This window comes from Elgaria multicarinata, chromosome 20 (assembly GCF_023053635.1).
Source record: "Elgaria multicarinata webbii isolate HBS135686 ecotype San Diego chromosome 20, rElgMul1.1.pri, whole genome shotgun sequence".
NCBI lineage: Eukaryota > Metazoa > Chordata > Lepidosauria > Squamata > Anguidae > Elgaria > Elgaria multicarinata.
Genome location: NC_086190.1, coordinates 19,676,905 through 19,699,904, shown reverse-complemented (window position 1 = coordinate 19,699,904; position 23,000 = coordinate 19,676,905). Strand labels below are relative to the sequence as shown.

Sequence of the window (23,000 nt, the reverse complement as noted above, 5' to 3'; positions counted from 1 at the left end):
TTTTTGGCAGAGAAACAGTTATAAATTAAATAAATAAATACATTTCTTTCCATAAAATCTCGGTTGCAGCAGGCACATGAAGGTCCAAAAGGAAGATTAAACCACCACTACTAGCGTTTAGGGACTGCAAGAGATGCAAACGGATCGACACAAATACTTTCCACACACGACCCAAAGACGTGCAGTTTTGCACTCTGGCATATTCAACTGTTACAATATTTTTTAAAAGGAAGATGAAAACATGAATGGCACCAACTGTAAGGAAAAATCAGAAGGACGACAACAAACATTCTCATCAAAGCCTCACTTTGGGGGCTTTATTGTCATCAAAAGACGCCCCTTTGCAGACTCAGGTGGGGCCATGAAAAGGATTGGCAGGGCAAACCTACACAGGTCAACTCAGGAGTAAGCCTGGTTGATGTAACAGGGCCCTGATGCGTGTGTGTGTGTCTACCACAGCTGGGCAATTCGTGGCCCTCCAGATGTTTTGGCTTACAAGTCCCGTCCGCCCTAGCCAGCATAGCTAGTGAGAGTCGGAAGCCAAACCATTTGGAGGCCCCCGCAAGCTCCTGGTGCATACCCCACCCACACACTTGCAGTCTACTGATGAGATTAACACGCAAATATATCCCTGAAGTACCAGAGCGATGAAAAGGGCTCAGCCCTGCACCTTACTGGCCTCGGGCGTCAACACAATGGGGACCTTTGGCTAGAAAACGTTAAGACACATTTGCTGTTGACATTCATGTTCTACTGGGCCCGTACCAGAGGGACAGACTCTACCACATCAGAACAGGAGGGTGCTGAAGGGCGAAGGCGCCATGTAGCTTGCAACACCACAAAAGAGCGAGTACAATTCTATGCGGATGGCAGGAGAAGAAAGCCTGGACCGTGTTTTGCAGCTCATTAGCCCAGTTCCTGCTGGACAGCCAGAGATCTACTGGCGCCGTAGAGCCACGAGGCCTGCCGGCGACTTCGCTCTTCCCGCCAGGCGTCGTCCGCCATGCCGTCTTGCTCCTCGTAAGAGTGATTGATCCGGCCTGTGGCCAGGGAGCAGAAGAGGCCCCCCTGAATCCCAGAGTAATGATCCAGCAGGGCTTCCATATTGGGGAACTCCACATTCAAATGCTTCGGGAAGAAAAGAAAAGAAAATGAAATGGGAATGAAAACATTCAGTTGCCTGCAAGCAAGCCCTGCCATTGGCCAAGCTTCTGTGACATCACAGATTCTAACGCCACACATCCTAACTGATGGGGAAGAACAGTCAGTCATGGAATGTGGAAGACATCAGTGCAGGAGATACTGTGAGGTGAAACTAAGGTTTATTTGCTTGAGGAAAAACAGGTTCGAATTGGGCCTAGAGAAGCCTAACTTAACCTGGCGCCTTCCAGATGTGTTGGACTGCAGTTCCCATCACCCCCACATCTGGAGGGCATCTGGCTGCGGAAGGCTGGTCGTAGGCCTGAAGGGAGGGTGGAAGGATGGGCCTAAAAGAGGGCAACTTGTGGCCCTCCAGATGTTTGGGCCAGCAACTCCCAGCCCTGGCCAGCGTGCTGGGAGGCATGATAGAGGAGTCATAGGCCAAAACATCTGGAACTGCTTGCAATGCCCAATCCATCAGCCTACAGTGGAACTATGGACAAAGAGACGCCCTGATCCCCTTCTCAAGCCTCACCTCAACAGAATACTTCCCCAGCTGGCTCCGGTAAATCTGGTACGGGATCACGCCACACCGTGTCCTCACCGTCAAGCACCACTGGTTGGTGGAACCCGGCTCAGCCCAGAGGAGGAAGGATCCCAGCACATCGCTTCTCAGTAGCCCCATCCCAGCATCCCTGCAAACCAGGAGGTAACTCGGAGCAGGGGAGCGGCCCACCGCGCCCTCTGTCTCCCTGCAGTAGAACCACCACCACCACCACCCACGCGGCAGAATGGGCACCGCTGCCTCCCTGGCCCCTCCTAGCTGGGATTTCCTTCTGAGTCAATCTGCCTTGGCTTCTCCTGCAAGTAAGCAAAAAGGGGAGCCCCACACAGAATGCTTAAACCCCAAAAGCAAAGGGGAAGACCAAAAGTAACGTTGAAGCAGAACTTCGCTGCCTAGTTGCGCAGCACTGCGCTTTGCCTGCTGGCTTCTCACCTGTCAAGGCCCGCAAAAGACCACACGTTCTCCATGAGGCCGCTGTCGCTTTCCGGCAGGTAAGCCAGGCTGCCTCTGCTGCCTTTGCCGTCGCAACTGGTGTGAACTGGAGCCAAGGAGGACAGAGGCACGCAGGAAAGTCACGTAGCGTGGTTACGACGCGGGGAACGGGCCCCGGAAGACTCCAAGCTCATGAGGGACCGTGTGGGTGCAAAGCAGGGGCTTGGGCCCTCCTCCCCGCCCCATCCCTGTGAAGCCTCCAACCGCCACCGCCACCACCAGGCCTGCCACGCAGCTGCGCCACATCACAAAGTCCCAGCCGGGTTAGGGTGGCCCTTGCTTGTGCAAGGGCTCCTCTTTCCCTCCCGGACCGCCAGTGCCCGACCACTCACACATTTCGCGCGCGCTCTGCTGCAGCTGCGCCTCAAAGGTGCAGCCCCGGTAGGCTCCGGAGCGGAGGACCTTGCTGCGGATGGCCTTCTTGCGAACCAGGATCGGGGAGCAGTAGGGGTTGCCGGGGCGGGACGCGCCCAGGCTGCTGCTCTGCTCCAAATCCAGCCGCTCTCTCTAGGGAGGCAACGCAGGAAAGGCGCTGACGGGGCCCCTCCGAGGCTCTGAAGCCAGAGACCCGCTCGCTGGCGACGCCCCTCCCTCCGGAAGGCCAGCCCTGGCAAGCGCAGGCCCACTCACCACGCTGACAGAGGAGCCAAAATCCGCTGGGCACGGGAGCCTCCGGAAGGAGACAAGCGCGTTGACGTTCTGGGAGACCTCCTCCGGGCTGAGGGACTCCCACACCACCCGGCTGTCCAGAGAGGATCCCAGCGGCCTGCCGGCCTCTCGCGGAACAGGCCCACTAGAACGCCAGTCTTGTTCTTCGGGGTGCATCAGCAGGTAGCAGAGCTGGAAGGAGCGGCAAAGCAGCAAGTGCAGCACCTGGGCCTGAGCAGTGGGAAACGCAGGACGGATGAACGGGGACCGGAGTGTGGCGCTGTGCCTCCTCCCTCCCAGTGCCTTTTCCTTTTGTGCCGTGTCTTTTAGATTGCATGCCTGCAGGCAGGGGCTGTTGCATGATTCATCTTTTAAAGATGCTCGGGGAGCCTTTTTTGGCGAAAGAGCAGTAAAACATGCTGCAAAGAAATATACAAAATACCCCACCACCACCGCCACCATTCTCTCCTCCCCTTCCGTGGCGTTGTGCAGCCTTGGAGGCCACGCGTGATTTAGACAACAGATGAAAATACCCTCCCGCTTGAGGGGCCATTTGCTGTCAAGGGGGCAGCTGCAGGGGGAGGTTCCGTGGTGGCATCACGCATGTGCGCATGGCAGCCATTCGTGGTGCACTGCAGCTCTTCTGAAAACAGAGACATCTGTCCAGAACACAGCCCTGCCGCCTTTCACGTGGGACTCCCCTCCTTTCAAATGGGAGCAGTCCACTGTTGCCTCCTGGGATACCGTCCCATGATGCCGCAGCCAGTGCAGGCCCTCCCTGTGGAAACGCAGCCCCGAGCAGTGACCGAGAACAGCTTCTTTACGGTATTTCTTTTGCGCCCAATACGGCCGCTGTGACTCCACAAGCAAAGGACCCCAGGTGGAACTGGGGCGCCCACACGGCCCGTGCCACGGCGCCACCCCCCTCTCCGCCGCCTCCCCTCAGCTACCTCGCTCGACTGGCTGCCTACGAACAAGTGGCAGAAAAGCCTGCTGGGCGGGCTGCGTGGATTGCGGGACACAAAGGCGAACTGGCAGCCGGCGGGTGTCCAGGTGCTGTAGAGGATGCGCTTCAGGGCGTGAGCCATGAGGAGAGCCTGAGGGCCAGAAGAAGACGAGGGCGCTGAGAGCGGGCAGAGCACCTCCAGACCTGCCCGTCAAATGGGGCTGCTCATGAGAAGGCCTCCTGCTAAGGGTGAGCCCAGCTGTCATTCTCGGATGCGCAGCAAGGCACCGTCCCCGCCTACCTCTCCTTCCACGCTGTACATCTTCAGGCCCTGCAGGCAGAACTTGAGGACGACGGATCGCCGCCTCGGGCAGTCCTGGGCGGGAGGAGACCCGGGGGTGGGAAAGAGAGCGAGGAGATCCGTGAGAAGGTGATCCGGAGAGGGAGCCAAGGCAACCTTCCCAAACACGGTGGCCTTCGGATGCCTTGGACTACAACTCCCATTGCCCCCAAGGGGGATGTCAGCCGCACACGGATGCAGAGCAGAAAGGGTTCCCCTTTGCCCTCCGCCTCCAGCTGGAGAGTTTGGGCGATTGTGGGGCCTGGAAATGCAAGAAGCGAACCAAAAGGAAACGCCCCTGTGATGCCAGAACCCCCCTCCCAAAGAGGTGGAATTGCGCTGAGGGTAGTGCCTCTGAGCAAGTGCAAAGGGCCCATGCAGTTCCCCCCCCCCCGCACTAGTTGCTCCCTCACCTTCAGCTGCTGGAGGTGCCGATGGATCGCCTGGGCCTTCTGCTGGAGTTCCACGTCTTCCACGACGAAGGAGCCCACGTACTATTGGCGGGCGGGGTGTGTGTGTGGAGAGAAGAAGGGCAGGGGTCGCACGCAAGGTCCAGGGAGCCCGGAGGGCCTTCCCAAAACCACACCCAGAAGGCTCAAGGAGAAAAGGATGCCCCGGGCAGTGCTGGAGCGTCCCCATCCACCCTCCACCCTGGACAGAAGGTTCCTGTCGGTGGGGCCACGAGCTGAGTCAGACCAGCCCTGGGCAGGATTTGGCCAACGCCACCTTGGTCCACTGAGCTCTGGATCATCGACAGAGGGCAAAGGCAGCGCCCCCAGATGTTTTCACCTGGAACACCATCGGCCTGTGCCGGGAGAGCGCTTCTTCCAGGTTCAGAGGAAGGGCGCTTACTAGCTGGCCCACCTGATGCCTCCATAGCCACGGATGTTGCCACTGCCCCAAGCCAGACCACGTGCGAGGCAGAAGAAGCACTCAGGGCCAGGCTTGGGGCAGCAGCCCTTCCTCCGGCACATCTGGGTCCTCCCCTGCCCCCAGCCAAGAGCAACCGCTGCCCCCCCAAGCCCAGCTTCACCTCTGCCAGCTTGGCGATGACCCGGCCGCCTCTCTGCTGGTGTGTTGCCGGATCCGGCCCTCTGCCGTTCCCAGATGATAGCTGCTTCTTCATGGCGCCTGCCCAGGGGGGCTCAGGGGGTCGCTGGGACATGGGGGCAAAAGAAAGAAGAGAGTGAGCGATGGAGGGTGAACGCAGGTTTCCCTAATGCGGATTACAACCCCCTGGTCACTGGTCACTGGTCATCCCTGGTCACTGGAGAAAGGTACCACGGGCACAGGAGAGCAACCTCCCTCTACCTGCCGCCAGGTCGGGGAAGTCTGGGGAACCCGGACCTGCAGCGCTGCTGGGTTGGGTTGGACTTTTTTGAACCCGAGCCTGCTTGGGGGGCGGGGGCCGCTCTGCGGGGCACAGAGGGGCTAGCCCCCCCTCCTGCCCCAACTCCGAAGGGGGAGACCCCCTCCCTTCCCCTCGACGGACAGGGCGCCCCTTGCTCCGCGGGAAAGGCGGTGCCCCCCTTGGGAAGGCACTCTGCACGCGCCCCGAGGGGCCCTTTCCCCACGCGCGACCCCCTCCGACGCCTCCCAGGCGCAGAGCTCACCTGGCGCAGCTGGCGCCGGAGCGCATCGCCTTCAGCGCCCGCCCGCTCCCCAGGCGGCCCCGGCCAGGCGCCGGCTCGGCCCCCGCGGGCCACGATCCGCGGCCAGGCCCCTCGCGCCCATGCCGCCGCCCGAGGAGGACGAGAAGGGCGAGCGCGAGCAGCAGCAGCAGGGAGAGCGCAGAGCGGGGGCGCGCTGCCGGCTTGCCAGCCCCAAATGCCGGCCGCCCAATCGGCTGCCCGTAAGGGAGGGGGGAGGGGGGAGGAGGAGCCCCGTCCCCGGCCAGCCCCCCCTCCCGACGCCCCCGGCCCATTTGAGCTGAACCAGGCCTTCCCCGCCGCCCCGCCCCCCCCCGGCATGGATGCCCGGCCTTTTCCTCCAGCCGCCGCCTCTCCACGCCATCCTCTCTGGAACCCCAGCAGGCGGCACCCCCGGCCGGCCTGGAATGCAAATGCAAGGGTGGCGTAGTGGTTAGAGCACTGGGTGGCTTTGGGCCGGCCGCTGACTCTCAGCCCGGCCTACCTCACAGGGTTGTTGTGGCGATAAGATGGAGAAGAGGCGGAGGCGGATCTCGCGCGCCGCTTCGGGGTCATTGGGCGGGGTGGGGGGTGGGGGGAGAGGCAGGAGACCAAAGCCGCCAAGAAGAAGGACCGACGCGTGTCTGAGCCCAGGCAGCCTGGATCCCTTCAAAGGCGGCGGCCTGGGTGGCTTTTTGCAGACGGAGAGGCGTCTAGTCAGGAGGGGCCCGGAACACGGCCCCCTCGCTGGAAAGAACCAAAGCGCCGGATCTGGGCTGAGAACAGCAGCGCCGAGGAAGAACGCGGGACAGACGGTTGGTCTCCTCCTCGGGCACGCGCGAAAGAAAGACATCAAAATGCAGCCGCGGAGGCAGGACCCGAGCAGGAAGAAGCCGCGGCGCATCCTGGCTGGAAGCGCTCCGTGCCAGCCAGCTGGCAGCTTCCAGGGGCATTTAAGCCTTTGAGAAGGGGAAGCGGGGCTGCACGAGAGCAGGATGGCGGGTCGCAGGGGAAGCGGAAGGGCCTGGTGCGGCAACCCGGGGTGCCCCACCCCTGGGTGGCAGCAGGACTTCTGGATGCTGTGGAGGGTCCAGAGGAGGTTGTGCTGCCAGCTGGAAAGGCTATGGGAAGGTTTCTCAGAGCCCCTCCGGCCGTGCTTTGTAGCTGTTGCTGCGGGCTCCCCCCTTTCGACTCCCGAGTCCTCCGCTGGGCCTCAGGCCTGCGCTGGGCCCTGGGGTGGCCACCCTGGAGCCAGAATTAGCAGCCCAGGAGACTCACGCGACAGAGCAACTACGCAAGGGCCAGGGGCGGTGGATCTTGGGAAACGTCCGTCCTCGTTGAAGGATGACTGGGGCGGGAGGAAGCACCGGGTGCCGTTCAGTTGGGAGTCACTTGGCGACAGGAGTACCTCGAAGAGCCATGGCTCCCCAGCGGGGTGGGCCCTCCGGCCAGCCTTCGGTGCCAAGTGGGCCACCTCTAAAGAGCCAAGGGCTTGGCAGGGAACGTGTGTCAAGCCCGAGCCACAGGCTACACAGGAGAGGAAAACAAAGGGCTCTCCCCTGCCCCGGGCCCAGGCTGGGAAGTTCCATTTCCCAACCGAGGACGCAGCAGCAGGAGGCAGCCTTTTAGAGCCCAGCAATCGCTCTGCTGCCAGCCAGAGCCTGGGGATGGAAGCCTGCAGCCCTCGGGAGTCCTCCCTGCCCTGTTCGTCCATCCTCCCAAGCCGCCCCTGCTCCGGCGTTTGGATCTCCCCCCCTCCACCCCGAGGAGGCCCCCCACCCTTTCCGGGCGCTGGCGAAACACCAGACCTAAGACAGCCGCCAGAGTCTTAATTTTTATTTTAGCAAACAGCACGTTCCTCGCTCAAGAGCTCTACGTTAGCAATCAGATCTTTCTCTGACATTTCACTCGTAGTTTATTTTTAAAAAAGGGGGGGAGGGGCAATTAAGTGACAAAACTCAAGTTCGTTTCGTTTCTTTTTAAAAGAACAAGTTTCAAAAGCTGGATTCAAGAAGACTTTTACGTAAGCTTGGGTTTCGGGGGGGACGGAAAAACACCGCGGAGAACAACTACGCTAAAACAACAGAACACCCTAACTAAGATAATGAAGGAGGCGTCTGGGGGGGGAGGGAGGGAGGGAGGGGGCGCCCCACTCCCTGGTACGCTTGGCGTTGCCTCTTTTCTGGGAAGGAGACCAGCGCGCAGCGGAACGGCTGGCCCGCAAGAGCTCCACAAGGCAGCCCTCACAGGGCCTTCAGAGAGCAGTTTTTGTCTTCCTCATTCTAAAAATATAGAAATCTTCTTTGCAACCAGTTTTAAAAGCCCAGAATCCAAAGCCAAGATGCACCCTGTACAGATTACGTTAAAAAGAAAGAAAGAAAGAAAAGCGCTCCTACGTTTCTGGTGATTGGTTTTGCCGGGGGGGGGGGGGGGAGGAGAGAAGGGGGTCAGGCAGAGGGGGAGGGGGCAGAAGGCACAGGAAACAGGGACCTAGATCTAACTGAAATGCTTGGACGGTAGGGGGTCACCGGTTTCCCCCACTGCTCACAAAGGGGGGAAAAGGGGGGAGAGAGAGAGAGAAATGTTTTAAGCATCAGAACTAAGGTACGAATGTGTGTGTGTGTGTGAGGGTGGGGGGGTACTTATAAAACACAAGCACGCGCGTGTTCCTCAGAGGCAGGGGCCGGCCGGCCACTCCGGCGGAGCTACTTCTTCGTCCGCAGGGACTTCCGCATGGCGGCCTTGCTCTTCTTGGCCTTCAGGTCTTTCTTGGCGCTCAGGGCCGGCTTCTTGGGGGCCGGGCTGTTGCCGGAGAGGGCCTTGACGGCCACGCGGGGCGGGGGGGCCTTGGGCCGGGCCTTGGCGGGGGGGGCTCTGGCCTTCTTCGGAGGGGGCTTGGCTTTCCCGCGCCGCGCCAGGGGGGCCTTGCGGGGCTTGGGCTTCGCCTCCCGTCGCTTCACCAGCGGTGGGGCCCGGCTCCGGGCTTTCGGCGGGGGCCGCTTCTGCATCCTGTCAAGAGGAGCGCAAGGTCTCGGAAGAGGGCCACCAGGCCGCCCCCCTGCCCCCCCCCCCACTCAAGGCAGGGCTCGTGGGCTCCGCAAGCGGCTGCCCAGCTCCCGTACAAGCGGCTAACCTCCGGGGCTTGGCGCTGCCCAGCCAAGAATGAAGCCGGCCGGCCGGCCCTTGGTGGGCAGCCGCAGCCCCTCCTGCCTGGCACGGAAGCCTCCCCCCGTCCCTTACCTCTTCTTCGGAAGGGGCTCCTCCTCCTCGGATTCCTCTTCCTCCTCAGAGGACTCCTCCTCCTCGTCCTCAGACTCCTCCCCCTCTTCCTCTGAATCCTCTTTCTGTTTCTCCGGGAACAGAATGCCGGGGCTGGGGGAGGGAGGGTGGGAGGGGAGGGTTTTAATGGGAAAGACCCTCCCCCAACCTCAGCAGGAGAAGGGGAGCTCAGAGGAAGCCCTGCTGTGCAGCGTCAGGAGCCGGGTTCAAGTCCTCCCCCAGTACCGTCCACCAAGGGTGTGGGCCGACATGGGCACGGAAGCAGCAGCAGCAGCAGCCCCCCTCCAGGGATCAGAGCGCTCCCCCCCTCCTGCCCCCGTTCCTGGCCTCCCCCCAACCCGGTTACCTGGGGTAGTAGGGGAAGCAGAGCTGGTAGGTGCCGCTGAAGCCCTTGCCGGAGATCTGCTCCATCCAGCCGCACTTCTCGCATTTCTGCAGGGCTCGCTTGAGCAGGTGGACTGTGGGGGCGGGAGAAAGCAGGCCTCAGTCAGGGCCGGAGGCCTCGCTGCCCTCCGAGGCAGGCTGGGACCAGCGCCGCAAACGCCCTGCGGGGCCCGTCGGCTCCCTGCCCACAAATGCCCTCTTTTGCAACCCAGCTGGTGGTGAGGGGGGGGAGCTTTGAGCAGCCTTGCGGGGCCAAACACTCCCCAGGCAACAGAGACGGTGCGTGGGCCGAGCGGCTGTTCTCCCCTTCCGATGAAACCCCCTCCCTCCGCGGGAGCCTCACGCCCGCCGCCTCCCCCACGGCTGCCGCTCGTCCGTCCTCTCCTCCACAACAGCCTGATCTATTTCTGCCGGCTCCTGCACCTGCTCCGCCTCCTCTCTAGGCAGAGGGGGGATGAACACAGCCCCCCTCGGAGCCACGGGGGCCGCCGGGGACGGGATTCCTGAACACAAGGGCTTGGGGGGGGCGCTTGGGCCGCCTCCATCGAGTCCTTTCCAAGCCCCCGCCCACGTTGGCCCCCGCCCTCTCCTTCCGAGCATCAAAGGCTTTTTTGCTCCGAGAACCGCCCTCCTGAGGTGGCCGAGGCCAGCTGGAGCGATGGCCGGGTTTGTTGCTACGGAACAATCCGGGCACCGGCTGCGAGATCTAAGCAGCCCACGGACCTCCTGCGGCAAGTGGAACGGGCTTGCTTCCTGTTCCGGGCCCAGGGGAGGGGAGGGGACGGGAGGGAGTCTCATCCCACAGAGGAGGAGGAGGAGGAGGAGGAGGAGGTCGCGGTCCTCTTTTCCTCTCCCCTCTAGAACAGCCCGCTGCTCCAGCCTGGGGCCCTCCAGGTTTTTGCGGTCTTCAACTCCCATCAGCAGCCCAAAGCATTTGGGGGAGGGGGGCACCAGGTTGGGGAACGCTGCTATAAGGAGACCTGGAGACCCGTTAGCCTCGATCTGCACTTGTCAGATCGGCCCCGTGGTCTCAACCCTTCTCCTGGGAGCGACGGGCTTGTGGGGCTAGCGGTGGCTGTGGCCAGTGGGGACGCAGGGTGGAGAACGCCCCCCCCCCCACATACACACACAAGGGGCAGGGTCGCGCGGCCGCCTGGTCCCGGAAGGGTGGGTGTGCAGGCGTGCACCTGCCCTCCCTCCCTCCCTCCCTCCCGCCCTGCCTCTGCCCAACCTACCCTGGAGGCTGGAGTTTGTCCCCGGGTGCTTCTCCAAGACGTATTTCTTCAGAGCGGTGGTGGAGCAGGTCTTGGGCTCATTCATGGCCGCAATGGCTGACAAGATGGCATCCTCCATCAGGCTGCCGCCCAGCAGGGGCTTTTCCCCAGATTTCTTCAGCTGTGTTACAGACGAGAACACCATCAGCACAGCCAGGGGCCTCCAGGACCCGGCTCGGCCCCAGCCAGGCCCAGGCGGCCGGCGGCACGGCCAGGGAGACCACCCACCTGGAACGTCCCGGAGGCTCCTTTGCCCGTGATCTGCTCCAGCTGGCCCTTCTCCACCGCCCTCTGCAGGGCATTCTTCAGCAACTGGGGTCTGCAGGAGGGAAGCAGCAGCGTAAGGGTCACCTGGGCCCCGATCCGTCCGCAGAGAAAGCAGGGAGAGGACAGAGCGGCGCCCGCCTCCTCCCAACGGCACCAAGCAGAGCTCCGCCGGCCCCGAGAGCCTGCCAAGAACCGGGAGGAAGATCTCAGCTCACAGGGGGCTCGGTGGCGAGGAAAAGAGCCCCCTCACCCCCGGCAGACGCCAGAGGCTTCCTGGGCCCAGGGCTGACGCAGGAACCCCGGGGGGCTTCTCCTGGAGACTGAGGAGAGCGTCTTGGGGAAGGGGGGGGCTGGGCCAGAAACCACCCACGGGCGGGCCGTGAATCCGAGCACCCCCCCACCCCACCCCCGCCAATCACCCAACTTCCGGCACCTTCCCTGCTTATGTTCAGCGTCTCCCCCGAAATGCCTCTCCTGTCTCAGCTCCTGGCAGCAAGAGCTTTAGGGGCAGAGATGCCGCTGCTGCTGGGGTGGGCTGGGCAATTGCCCCCACTTGTGCCTCTGGCTCAGCCCACCGCTGGGAAGAGCCCCGAAAGCTCCTCTCAGGTTGGAAGAGCTTCAGCCCCTTTGCTTTAAAGAAACGCTCACGGACGCCTTCCCTCTGTTCCGGTAGCAATCCTGGGCCACTCTACACATGCTCAGAGGCAAGTAGGGCCACTCCGACTGCCTGAGGTGCGGCAGCGCTTTGGAGAGGGGGTCATTCTTCCTCGCTGATGCCACGTCAGCCACTCAACCGCAGCAGCAGCAGCAGCGGCCTGCCGGCCCGTGGCAAGGAAGACCAGAGGGGCCTGGCGCGATGCCGTCTCCGCCTACCTCACGTCCACTTTCAGCTTGGGGTAGTACTGGGAGACGTATTTCTTGATCAGGCTGTAGGAGGCCTCCTTGGGCTCACAAAGGCGGGTGAAGGCCAGGGGCAGGACGTCCTGCAGCTTCACCTGCTGCTCTGGACCGGAGGCCGAAGAAGAACTCCTCTGGAAGACAGGGCCAGGAGCTCTTTTTGGGGGGCTGGGAAGCAAGAGCCCCCTCCCCTCCCCTGGTCCCCCCCCCAATTCAATTCCTTTTCCAAGCAGAAGGAGTGCTCTGGCTTGGGCCCCCAGTCACAGCCCAGGAAACCCTCTGGCAGTGTGGGTCCCTGCATCGAGCAGGGGGTTGGACTTGATGGCCTCAGGGGGACTAGGATAGGCCCTCACAGCGGCTGTCGGCGCTATTCTCTCAAGGCTCAGCTGCTGGCCTTTGCCCTCGTGGCCATCCACAGATGCAGGACAGGGCCTGGGGCTCGTTCCCAGGTGCCTCCGAACCAGCCCTGCCAATTGCTGAGGGGGCGGGGCAGAGGCTGCACCAGTGGAACGCCCGCCTTCCTCGGAGCTCTGGGAGGGATCCAGAAGCCTCTGAGGACGCTTCTGTCAGGAAGGGGCCTTGCGCCGCACCAGAACCCGGGGCCTGCTTCCTTCATCCGGCCTCCCCAGGCTGACTAGCAACGGCTCCCCTCGGTCTTGGGGGGGGGGGCTGTCCCCAGTTTCTTTTCTCAAAAGCTTTTCACTCATAGCGTGGTCATGGTAGTCTGGATTTCAGTTCTAATGCCCCCTACCCCGGTTGGTTTCCCCCCTCCTTCCCCTGTCGGTTACTGTGATTTTAGATTGTAAGCCACATGGCAGATGGTCTTGTTTCGTTCTGTACAGCGCCATGAAAACTGATGGCGCTAAATAAATAAATAACGGGACCTCCTGAGTGCCACATCAGGAGACCGGGCAGCCTCCTACCTTCCGGTCCCTGGACTTGGGGGCCGCTTTCCCTGAGTTCGGGGCCACCACGAAGCTCCCAGAAGCGCCTTTTCCTTTCACCTAGCAAGAAAGAGGGGAGCCCGTGTCAGGCCTCGGGGGGGGGGGAGGGGGAAGGTCTCCAGGAGGAAAGAAGAGCAGGACGCGGGCAAGGGGGGCAAGCGGGGCGCAGGGTGTGGGAGGAAGACACAGAGGGGGCACCGAGGCTGTTTTAGGGGCACGCTGAATGCCTTTTGTTACTTGCTTTGAGTTTCTAGGCTTGGGCAGGATAGAGAAAATAAACCTCTCCTCCCCCCCCCCCATCATGGTGCATCTGGCAGTGCCTCCCCCCCCACAAAACCCCCTCCCATGGGTACTTTCAAACGTAACACACACACACACACACACACGACCCCCCCCCCTTGCTCACGGCCTGGCTTGCAACGTGCTTTTGGATCAGGCCGGAACACTGATGGCATGGAGCAGGGGGTTGGACTCGATGGCCTTGCAGGCCCCTTCCAACTCTGCTATTCTGTGATTCTATGATCAAGGGGCTGCTGGGTGGCCCGCGCCCGCTCCCGCCTCCCCTGCCCCTCGCCCTGCCCTTCCTGCCCCCCCCCCCCCCCGAGGCTCCGGGCCGGCTCACCTGGCGGATGAGGCCCCGCTCCAGCTCGCGCTTGAGGGCCTGCTTGAGGAGGTAGCCTCTCCGCTCCAGCTCCAGCGAAGGGTACTTGCTGATGATGTACTTCCGGATGGCCACCACGGAGGCCCCCCCTTTCTGGTAGCAGGCCTGGAAGAGCAGCAGCAGCCGCCGCCCGCGAGGGGGCCGTCAGCAGCGCACGGAGAGGGGAGCGCCTGGGCTGGGCGGCCGAGGAGGGAGGAACTCCTCGGGTCCAGCTCATTTAAAAACCACGCTCTGGAGGCCTCTGAGGGCAAAACCCTCTCCAGGCGGCGCACAGAATAAAAACGGCCCCGTCTTGGAGCGGCTCCTCAAAGAGGACATTCCTCAGCCACCCTTCTGGCCACCCTCCCGCCTGCGGGGTGCAGCTCTTCAGTGGCCCCGGGCCCTCTGCTAGGGCTCCCCAGGGCTCAGGAACGGCCCCCTCGGCCTGGTGCTGAGCAGGGAAATCGAGGAAGGCCCAAGCACCCCCCCACAGGCAGGGAGAGGAAGGGGGAGGCAACAGCGCCCCCCCCACCCCACAACTTGCCTTGATTGCCTCAATCAAGATGGCGTCCATCTTGGGGCGGTAGGAAGCCGCCATCTGCGTCTGCTTCTGGGCTCTGGCTAGCTGGCTGGCTGAAAGGGTGGCCCAGGTGGGGATGGTCTTCTTGACCTTCTTCTCCTTCTCTTTAGCCGGGTCCTTCTCACTTGGCAGGGGAGAGAAGAGGCGGGGAGCTCAAGCGGCAGGCCGGGGGGGCTGGGGGGGGGGCGCCCACAGGGGAGCAGCCCGGGGGATCTTGGGCTCACAGATCGGAAGCCGGGAGCACGGGGCAAGCCAGGCCCTGGGTCCGCCTGGAGGCCGGGGAAATGGGGTCTCGGAGGAAGGCTCCAAGGAGCCTGCACTGTACATCAGGGGCCGGGGGCCTGGGGCCAACCAGATGATGTAGACTGCAACTCCCAGAACCCCTGACCATGGGCCATGCTGGCTGGGGCACATGGGAGCTGCAGCCTCAAACTTCCGGAGGGCACCGGAGGCCCCTGCAGCTGCTGCTAGGGGAGCAGCTGGCTGAATCCCAGCGACCTGCCGCCATCCCTCGTGGCAGACATTTGTCGTTCAGACGGCGCTTCCTTCGTGAGAAGTATCTGCGGTCCCCCCTTCACAACAGCCCTGCCAGGGAGGCCACTCCAAGGGAGGCGGAGCACCTGGGCTGACACAGAGGGCGGCTGGGCCAAGGCGGCAAAAGAGTCGGTGGGCGGCGGAGGCAGGAGCTGATCCCTGGGGCACGGGTGCAGGAGGCTGCTGGTTCATTCGCAGATTCCCCCCAAATTCCTGGCAACTCCTCCCCTGCCTAATCCCCCCCCCCCCACGACCCACTTTCTGGTGTCTTTTCATCTCTGCCTCTGGGCCCACAGGGTCAGCCAGCCTGAGGCTCTCCCCGCCCCCCAGCTCCTGTGATGGCTCCACTGAGCACCCGCTGCCCATTGCGGGGGGGGGGGGGGGCTTCCACACCCAGCGCCGCCCCTTGCCCACCTCCCCCCCCCCGCTCCTTACTCCTTCTTGGCTTCCTCGGCAGGCTTCGCCTCCCCTTTCTCCTCGGGCTCAGGCGGCTTGGGGGCCTCCGCCTCGTTGGAGGGGGCCGGGGGGGTCTCCGTCTCCTGCTCCTCGACCGTCGAAGCGGATTCTTCCGAGCTGACGTCAGGATCTGAGGGTGGGGGAAGAGAGCGGGGAGCGGAGCCCTTGCGCCTGGGGAATTCATCACCCGCCGGCAGGGGGGCAAAAGGCTTTGCGCAGGAAAGGGGAACGGCCACGTCGGGCCGCCCGTTCCGCCGCCTTCTCCGGAGCGGCTGCGTGGGCCGTGGAGCGCCCCGCAGGACAGCTGCACACCTGGCTAGAGGGAAGCAGAGCTGCCTCCTGAGTGTTTGTCTCTTTTCCACCTAGAGTTCCCAGGCTTGCAGTTTAGCAGGTCAAGGCGAGGGAAGACCCCAGGCTTCCCGCCCCCTTGGCAGTGGGGAGATGCAGCTCGGGGCGAGAGCGCCAGCATGGGCAGGCAGGCAAGCAGGCAGGCAGGCGGCCCTGGGGCTGAATTCCTCGCCCTCCGCTGGCCACCCCCACAGCCAACAAGCTGGTCTGCAGGGACAGGGCGGCTCCATGCGCACAACCCCAATCTCTCGCCCCCCCCCCCCGACTTCGGCTCCAATCTCACCCAGGGCTTAGGAGGTCAGCCCCAGCTGCGCGGCGGCCTTCCCCGCCCCCACCTGGCCCCCAGGAGCGGACGGCAGTGAGCACCTGGAGGTCTTTACCTGGCTTGGCCTCCTCGCTTTCCGCAGGCTTGCTTTTGGGAGGCGTTTCCCGAGCAGAGGAATTCACCGCCCGGCGGATTGGCATGATGCCGTCTTCGCCCGCCTGGAAGGGAAGTGTAGGGCAGTGTCACGGGCAGAGCCAGGGGAGGGGGGCTCCTGAGGGGAGCCAGGGGAGGACCCCGGTCGGAAGCCTGCTCCGTCCTCCCGCCCTCTAGTCCTCTTAGCACCGGCCCATCCAGAGAGAGAAGCAGCGGCAGCAGCAGCAGCAGCAGCAGGCTAAAGGCTTCCGGCTTCCTGCTTTCCCTGGGCCTTAGCGAGACTCACGGGGCGCTTTTTCCTTGTGTGTTTTTTGGCTTCGGTTCCGAATGGCAGGAGCAAGAGGACCCAGCGGGGGGGGGGGGGGAGTTGGGTGGGGGAAGGGGAGAGGGGGCACTTCAGGGGAGGCAGGAGAGGGGAAAGGCATCACACCGGCGGGGAGGGCAGGGCAGGGCAGGGCAGGGCAGGGCAGGGGGACGCAGCCCCAGCTGAGAGTCCTAGAAGCAGGGGGAGGAAGAGTAGAGCGGCCCCGCCAGGGCCAGTCCAAGGGCAAGCGTGGAGACGGGTCGGCCCCTACCTCACTCAACTTGTCCGGGGGGGCTCCCGTTAAGAGTGGAAGCGCCTTACGGTCTGCGGGATCCGCGTCGGACAGATCGGTCGCCATTTAAATTAATGCCTAGCCCCACTTGGGAGCCCCAGGGTTTACCCTCAAGGGGGAGGGCTTCCTAACAGAGGCCACCTGGAGTGCAGAAAAGACTGGGTGAGAAGACGCTTGGCAGGAACAAACGCAAAACTGAAAAAAGTAGTCATAATAAAAAGGCTTCATCTACATCTACGGCCCTCTAAGGCGCTACGGAGACAAAACAGAAAGGAACAGAAAAGGAACACAAATTAACCAGGCGCGCCGGTAGCCAGGCAGAACATCTCGGCGGTTGACGGACGAGCTGAAAGCATCACCCAGAAGCCTCAGCAAGAAGCTACCTTTGGCCAGCACAGGTAGGGGCGGAGGCACAGGGGAGAACTCCCAGCACCTGGCGGGCCGAGGTCTAGAGCCGCTTTCCCCGACCTGGGGCCTCATCCCACGCTCCTGCAGGGCACCAGGTTGGACTGAAGGCCCTGCCAGACCCACCCAAGCTGTGCTTCCTGGCTGGCAGGGCTACGGAAAGGCCACAACTTAAGGGGCGTCCAGGCTGTGGCCAAAGGTCACTCCAGACCCTGGGCCCTCGTATTCTACCCGGAGCAGTCAAGACCTCCCATGTGAACACGCTGCTGCATTCATAGGCCCAGGGCAGCGAGCCGGGGATCTCAGTGGCAGCTAAACCCGCTCTTCCTTGCGGCTTCATTAGCTGGCTTGAAACAGCCCCGCCCCGCCTTGCCCTACGGTCTGTGGCTTGGCGGCCTTTAAAAGTGGTCCCAAGGGCTTGTGCACCTTCCTCCTCCTCCTCCTCCTCTCTCGCCAGAGTCTGACCAAGCACAAAGGAAACACCTTCACAAATAGGGGAGTAGCAATGGATGAGCCCCATTGAGCAGGGAGGGGGGCGGGCAGAGGGAAACGGGCCCTGCTTCTGTGGGGCTTCAGCCCCCTGCCTCTCCTTTCTGAAAGCAGATGAAACAGGACACTCAGGAACCTAAGGGAAGAGGACTCCCTCCGGCTAGTCGGGCAGCAGAGCCCCCTTCTAACTGAGCTGAAAGGGGGGGGGGAACTAACCTCATTTCTCAGGATTATAACTTTGGGGGAGTGACGTTGGGACCCACAACTGCCTGCCCCCTTCCCAGACATACTGGGGAGCCAGGCTGTGATGAGAGGCAGCCTCAAAGCTCCCTTGCTGCCTCTGAGATAGCAGCTTAATAAGAAACAGCCGGACTGAAGGAGGGAAATGGGGGGGGGGGGGGAGAACCGCCTGCCGTGGAGGAGGCGGCTCTGGGCACGGAGCAGGGCGAATTCTCTGCATTCTTCTGCTCTCAGGCACAAACGGCTGAGGGCGATTTCATGTCCTCCGAGGAGGGGAGAGGCCACTTCCAGCGGAGCAGCCAGGCAGTTGCGGGTCCCACGGCAGCTGTCTGAAGACAAGTGCTGGTTTGGGGGTGGGGGAAGTGGGGGTGGGGGATGATTCCAGCCAGGTGCTCTGCTCAGACAAAGGTAGAATAAAGACTGTGCTGCATTACCTCCCAATGGGCAGGCTTATTTTGCAAACTTTCTGGATGCTTATTTCTGCAACGAGAGAATAAGGTGAGATCTGGGTGACTTGAGGCATGCCTTCGCCTCTGGAGTTCACGAGGGCAGAGGACCCATTCATCCTGAAGAAGAGTGCTGTGTGATTCAAAAGCTTACATGCTTTTAAAAAAAGAAACAACTTTTGTCTAAAGGAAGTCTCACCGTGCCTGATCTGCCTTCTGATAACCCTGAGAGTAAGCATTTATGTGGTGCTTAAAAGCGCTTGGCATAGATTTCTGTGGGACGAAGAAACCGCCATGAATTCTCTGGTCTTGCTCGCGTTCCAGAGGCCCCTTTTGTAGAGAGAACTGTCCCTCCAACGGCACGCACATCCTTGAATCACTTCTTACCTTGAGGCCATCGCGCAACACACACTGCGCTGAGTACACACGTGATACGTTTTGCCCGTCTCAAAGCGCTTAATGCAGGTTAACAAGGTTTGCTTTCAACAACATGGCTTGGAAGGTCAAAGCTTCCGCTCCGCTCCGTAAGAAGCAGGTGAGATGCATTCCCTGGAGAAGAAAGGACCCGCACCTCTGTCCTGAAGGCATTTGGTCCCATTTGATAGCAGCCCTACTCAGAAGCAAGTGCCACTGAGTTCAAATAACATTTGGTCTCAAGTATTCAGGCAGGGATGACCGTGCTTCCACTTGCAATACAATGGCTAGAGAGCTGGTCTGTATCAGGGAGACCCAGGTTTAACACCCGCCCCAGCCCACCCCACTCAGCCACGAAGCCCCCTGAGGAATCTTGGCCTTTCTCTCTCTCTCTCTCTCTCCCATACTTACCTCACAGGGCTGCCGTGAGGATAACATGGGCAGGAGGGAGCGATAAAATATGTGCCTGGCGCTCCATGGAGGAAGGCTGCAATAACACACAGATTTTTTCTTTTCTTGCTGAAAGTCAGCCATGGACAACTTGAGTCTGTCCAGATGTTTGGGGCTAAACCCTCCATCTCTCACCACTGGCGAGGCCTGATGAGAGTTGTAGGACAAAACATCTGGAGATAAATGAGCAGCAGGCATCTTTGACAACACAGGGAAGCCTCCGCAGCAAAGTGAAATGGAGGTTTGGCCCCACTGCTCCTCAAATAAAGTTGCACCTCTGACCTCTTCCTGCTGCCTGGTAATGAGATGTTGGCTCCTTTCACTAACGCCCAGCTCTTTGGCTGGCAAACCCACCCATCAGCTGTGGTTTGACAGCATCACAATGAGCGAACTCAGGACGAGGGAAACTTTTTCTGTTTGCCCAGTTGTTTGAGAAAAAACAGCCCCGAAGCAACAGCAACCGGAGCATATGAGGAGGCTCCTCTCTCTCTCTCTCTGTGCACACTCAGAGGCCCCAGAGAGCTCTGGATGGGACTGGGAATCCTCACTTTGTTGTCTAGGTGAGCTTCAAGCCCTGGGCAAAGCATCACTCAAAGGTCTCAAAGGTCCAGCAGGAGCCTTTACTGGGGTTGGATGCTTTCACATCACAAGATGCAGCGGTGTGGGGACACCCTCACGCCGCCTGGCCCACACTTCAATAACGCAATCAGGCTTTGCGTTTTTAGGAACGCTTGTGAAGCAGTGGCCCTGCTTCGTATATGACGCACTCCCTCACAGAGGCCCTTGTGACAGAGCCGCTCACCTCCTTCCCTCGGGCTGTGTCGGACTGCAATTCCCAGCCATCGGCCATGCTGGCTGGGAATGGTGGGAGTTGCAGTGCAACGGAAAGGACCTAAGCTCCCAGCTTGCACTAAGCCTGAGGCTCGTGACGCTAAACAGAGCGCTGCTGCTCCTTCCCCTGTTCAGCGCTGCCTCCTCTCCTGCTGTTGCCTTTCTCTCTCTCTCTTTCATTCCTGTGTCAAATGACACATCTGCTCTCCTCGCATGGAGCTGCAAACATCTCAGGGAAAGGACCTGTCCTTCTGGCAAGCGCAACAGACCCTGTCACCAGTGATGCTACAGGAACAACCACACAGAGAGGGAGGGCGAGAGGGGGCTGGAAAGTCACTCTTCTGCACCCTGACGTAGGCGCGGGGGGGGGGGGTATTCCCCAGCCAGCCTGTTGGCCACCGTTCACGTCTTCTAGGGTGTCCTCTTCCAAAGAGAACGGTCCTCTATTTGAAGGTCTCTCCTGTCAAATTCCAGTTTTCAATGTCAACAGCCGCAGCGGGCAGGCAGGGGGCAGGGAGGGCCTTTCCCCCACCCAGGCAAGATGCACCACTGCAGCGCTGCCCAGATGTGCGTCTCGCTCTGCCCATGGGCTGTGGCATCGCAGGGGATCATCCCTTCGTCCGCTGCCACCTGAGGAGCTGGGCGGGCGCCGGCCCACAAAAGCCCCGGCCAGAAGGAGGGCACCATCCTGCGCGTGTTTACACAGGGAGAAGTCCTGCAGCTCCCAGCAGGCTCCTGCCTGGGCCTGCGGGGCTCCCCACTGCGTCACCGCGCAAGGGCGCCGCCGCGTGCCTCCCTCGTGCCTGGGGCCACGGAGCCCGTCATCACCCCTGGTCCCGTGGGGGGGGGCTCTGCGGCAGAGCCCAATGGGGTGGCTGCATGCAAATGCCCATGCAAATGAGGGGCCCCTCTAGCGGGGCGGCGCGCTTCCTCTCGCTTCGGGCCATACGAGGCCTGGATGTCGCAGGAGGCAGGAGGGGGGCGGGAAGGGGCAGGAAGGGGGCGGCTCCCTCGCCAGCCCCGCCCCCGCCGAAGGCTGCAGGAGGCCCAGCGGCAGCAGGCGCGCCAGGCCTCCCTCAGGCCCCAGGCCCGGTGGGCTCGCACGAGCCTTGCCCCCTCCTGCCCCTCCCCCCTCCTGCAAAGAGTCACATGCCGCGCTATGCAAATGAGCGCCCAGGCCCATCAGGCGGCCCCTCCCCCCGGGCGTGACCTCTGACCCCTCCCCTCAGCAGGCCCCGCCCGCCTATCACTCACCGGCTCAGGGACGCGTCCTCCCTCCCCCCTTCCCCGCGGCAGACGCAAAGCGGCGGCGGCGGCGCCTTCGACAATAGCGGTCTCGGCGGCGGCGGCACCGGAGGGGAAGCGGAGGCTCGGCGGAAGGGCAGGAAGGGGCGGGCCCGGCGCGCAGGCGGACCAATGGGCGGCCGCGGGCGCCTTTCGAACGCCAGGCCTTGGCTCCGCCCGTTCGGCTCTCGCAAGCGGCCAATCGGAGTAGCGGCCGCGCGCAGGCGCTGAGGCGGGCCCCGTTCGACGTTGCTGCCGGCGGGGTGGGGCGACGGCGACGGTTGCTGTTGTTTTCAAATCTCAGCCGCCCGAACAAAAACAGACGGGTGGGACGCGCGCATGCGCACTATAAGAGCGCAGGGGTATGGGCGCGAGCCGCACTTGGAGGGAAGACGGAAACTCATCGTGAGGGAGGGGTTGGGGGGGGAAGAGCCGAGAAGGGAAAGGAATTTTACCTCAGGGGAGGGGCGGCGCTGCCGAGGACGGTGCTGCGCCTGCGCGCGCTCTCACTGCCGGCCCCGCCCCTTCCGCGTCGAGGGGGCGGGGCCACAGGGCCTGATTGCTAATTAAGGGCCTTGACAGGAGGTCCCGAAACAGACACTGCCTGCCATAATAATGATTTATACATATACAAACATTAATAATAATAATAATAATAATAAGGTATATAATTTATATTGTACATAAAATACCATATAATACATACCAGCCGATAGCTTTGGCTATGGGCTCGTATATAAATGAAATAAATATAATCTATGAAGGGTGGAAAGATATAAAACTACAGATTCTTTTAAAAGATTAAAAGCACAGCTCCTGAGGGGGAGAGCGAGAGCGAGAGGGAGGAAGCCCCCGCTTTTACCTCAAAGTAGCCTTTCCCTTGCTGTCCTGTCGCCCCTACTTCTACGCAATTTATTATATTTATATATGCATTTTATATATAAATATATATGCGGCCAGTCGGGTAAAATGTCGCAACTACTGACAGAAGCCGAACAAGCACCACATAGGGTGTCAAGTCTTTTATCTTCCTTATACATTTTAAGTCTTCTCGTTTCTGGCGTTTTTAAATCTGTTAACTGCGTCTTAAATTTATTCATTACGTTTCAGTGGCCCCGATAGCCGAAGCTCTCGCCTTTGCACCGCTGCTCAGTTTCATTTTGCTTTTATTATTTGTCATGTTGCTTTTGTGCTGCCATTCTTTTAAACCTTTATACAATATTTTATCGTGTGTCGTATTTTAGGGTTTTAATTGCTGTGAATCGCCCAGAGAGCTTCGGCCATGGTGTGTGTGGGTGTGGGAGAATATAGAAATGTAATAAATAAAAATACGTGCATGTTATATATAAGAAAGATGGGTTAACAGCAGAGTAATTTCAAAATATATTTAGAGCTAAGAATTTTGGCTCATTATTTGTGATGTTTTAGAATATTCACACCAAGATGACGAACCACAATTCCACAGAAATAGGCAAGCTTTTGACTTCTCCAGAACTCTTCCTCAGGTCCTTGGTGTTACAGAAACGCAACAGCCAGGTCCAAAAACTGGGCCGGATGTTGCGGCCAAGAGGCCTGCAATTTAGACAAACCCAAACGGACATCTGCAGTCTGAATGACTCCTATGTGTTTAAGAATAGGGTGGGAGGTTGGTTGGTTTCTTTTAAAACGGTCTTTGCCTGGTGGCAAAAAAAGCTCACAGTAATAGCGGCAGCTGAAACGCTATGAGAAGGCAGTTCTTCCGAACCAGGGAGCCACCACCAAAAAAGCCCTCTCCCTCATGGCAGGTCCGCATGGCCTCATTCGGCAGGCTCCTTAGTTACTTTCAGGCAAACCAAGAGAGTTAGCATCCCGCAACCTGAAGCAACGTAACAGCAAGATCACTAGATTTTGTCGTACGCATTATCACCAATAAGCCCAACCCAACCTGTCCCGTTAAAATCAGTGCTTTGAATTTGGGCCTGGAAAAAGGTGATGGGGTACAGGCCCAATGTGCGCAAACCACCCAGTCTGTAAGTAATCTGGCGGTCCTATTCTGGACCAGCTCTATTTTCTGGTCCATTTTCAT

At 60.8% G+C, this 23,000-nt stretch overlaps 2 protein-coding genes across 8 annotated transcripts; both read right to left on the bottom strand.

Moving 5' to 3' along the window:
- Positions 1–319: 319 nt before the first annotated feature.
- On the bottom strand, positions 320–5,195 carry SH2D5 (SH2 domain containing 5). Its single transcript, XM_063145408.1, has 9 exons — positions 5,165–5,195; positions 4,545–4,625; positions 4,093–4,167; positions 3,796–3,942; positions 2,828–3,076; positions 2,530–2,704; positions 2,138–2,243; positions 1,676–1,835; positions 320–1,128 (listed from the first exon to the last, which is right to left on the bottom strand). The coding sequence occupies exons 3-9, from the start codon at positions 4,111–4,113 to the stop codon at positions 907–909; spliced, it is 1,080 nt and encodes a 359-aa protein (XP_063001478.1). The 5' UTR covers positions 4,114–4,167; positions 4,545–4,625; positions 5,165–5,195; the 3' UTR covers positions 320–906.
- A 2,385-nt stretch (positions 5,196–7,580) lies between these two features.
- HP1BP3 (heterochromatin protein 1 binding protein 3) lies at positions 7,581–21,014 on the bottom strand. 7 transcript variants are annotated; one of them, XM_063145403.1, is made up of 14 exons: positions 20,906–21,013; positions 17,945–17,990; positions 16,356–16,517; positions 15,743–15,845; positions 14,994–15,144; positions 13,989–14,148; positions 13,427–13,570; positions 12,784–12,864; positions 11,837–11,994; positions 10,925–11,015; positions 10,658–10,817; positions 9,385–9,496; positions 9,000–9,131; positions 7,581–8,768 (listed from the first exon to the last, which is right to left on the bottom strand). In XM_063145403.1, the coding sequence occupies exons 3-14, from the start codon at positions 16,440–16,442 to the stop codon at positions 8,465–8,467; spliced, it is 1,683 nt and encodes a 560-aa protein (XP_063001473.1). In that variant the 5' UTR covers positions 16,443–16,517; positions 17,945–17,990; positions 20,906–21,013; the 3' UTR covers positions 7,581–8,464. The 7 variants fall into 7 exon arrangements, with proteins under 7 accessions (XP_063001473.1, XP_063001475.1, XP_063001477.1 ...); XM_063145405.1 differs by lacking the exon at positions 17,945–17,990 and adding an exon at positions 18,782–18,857 and having other exon boundaries at positions 20,906–21,012; XM_063145407.1 differs by lacking the exon at positions 16,356–16,517 and having other exon boundaries at positions 20,906–21,014.
- Between the last annotated feature and the right edge of the window lie 1,986 nt (positions 21,015–23,000).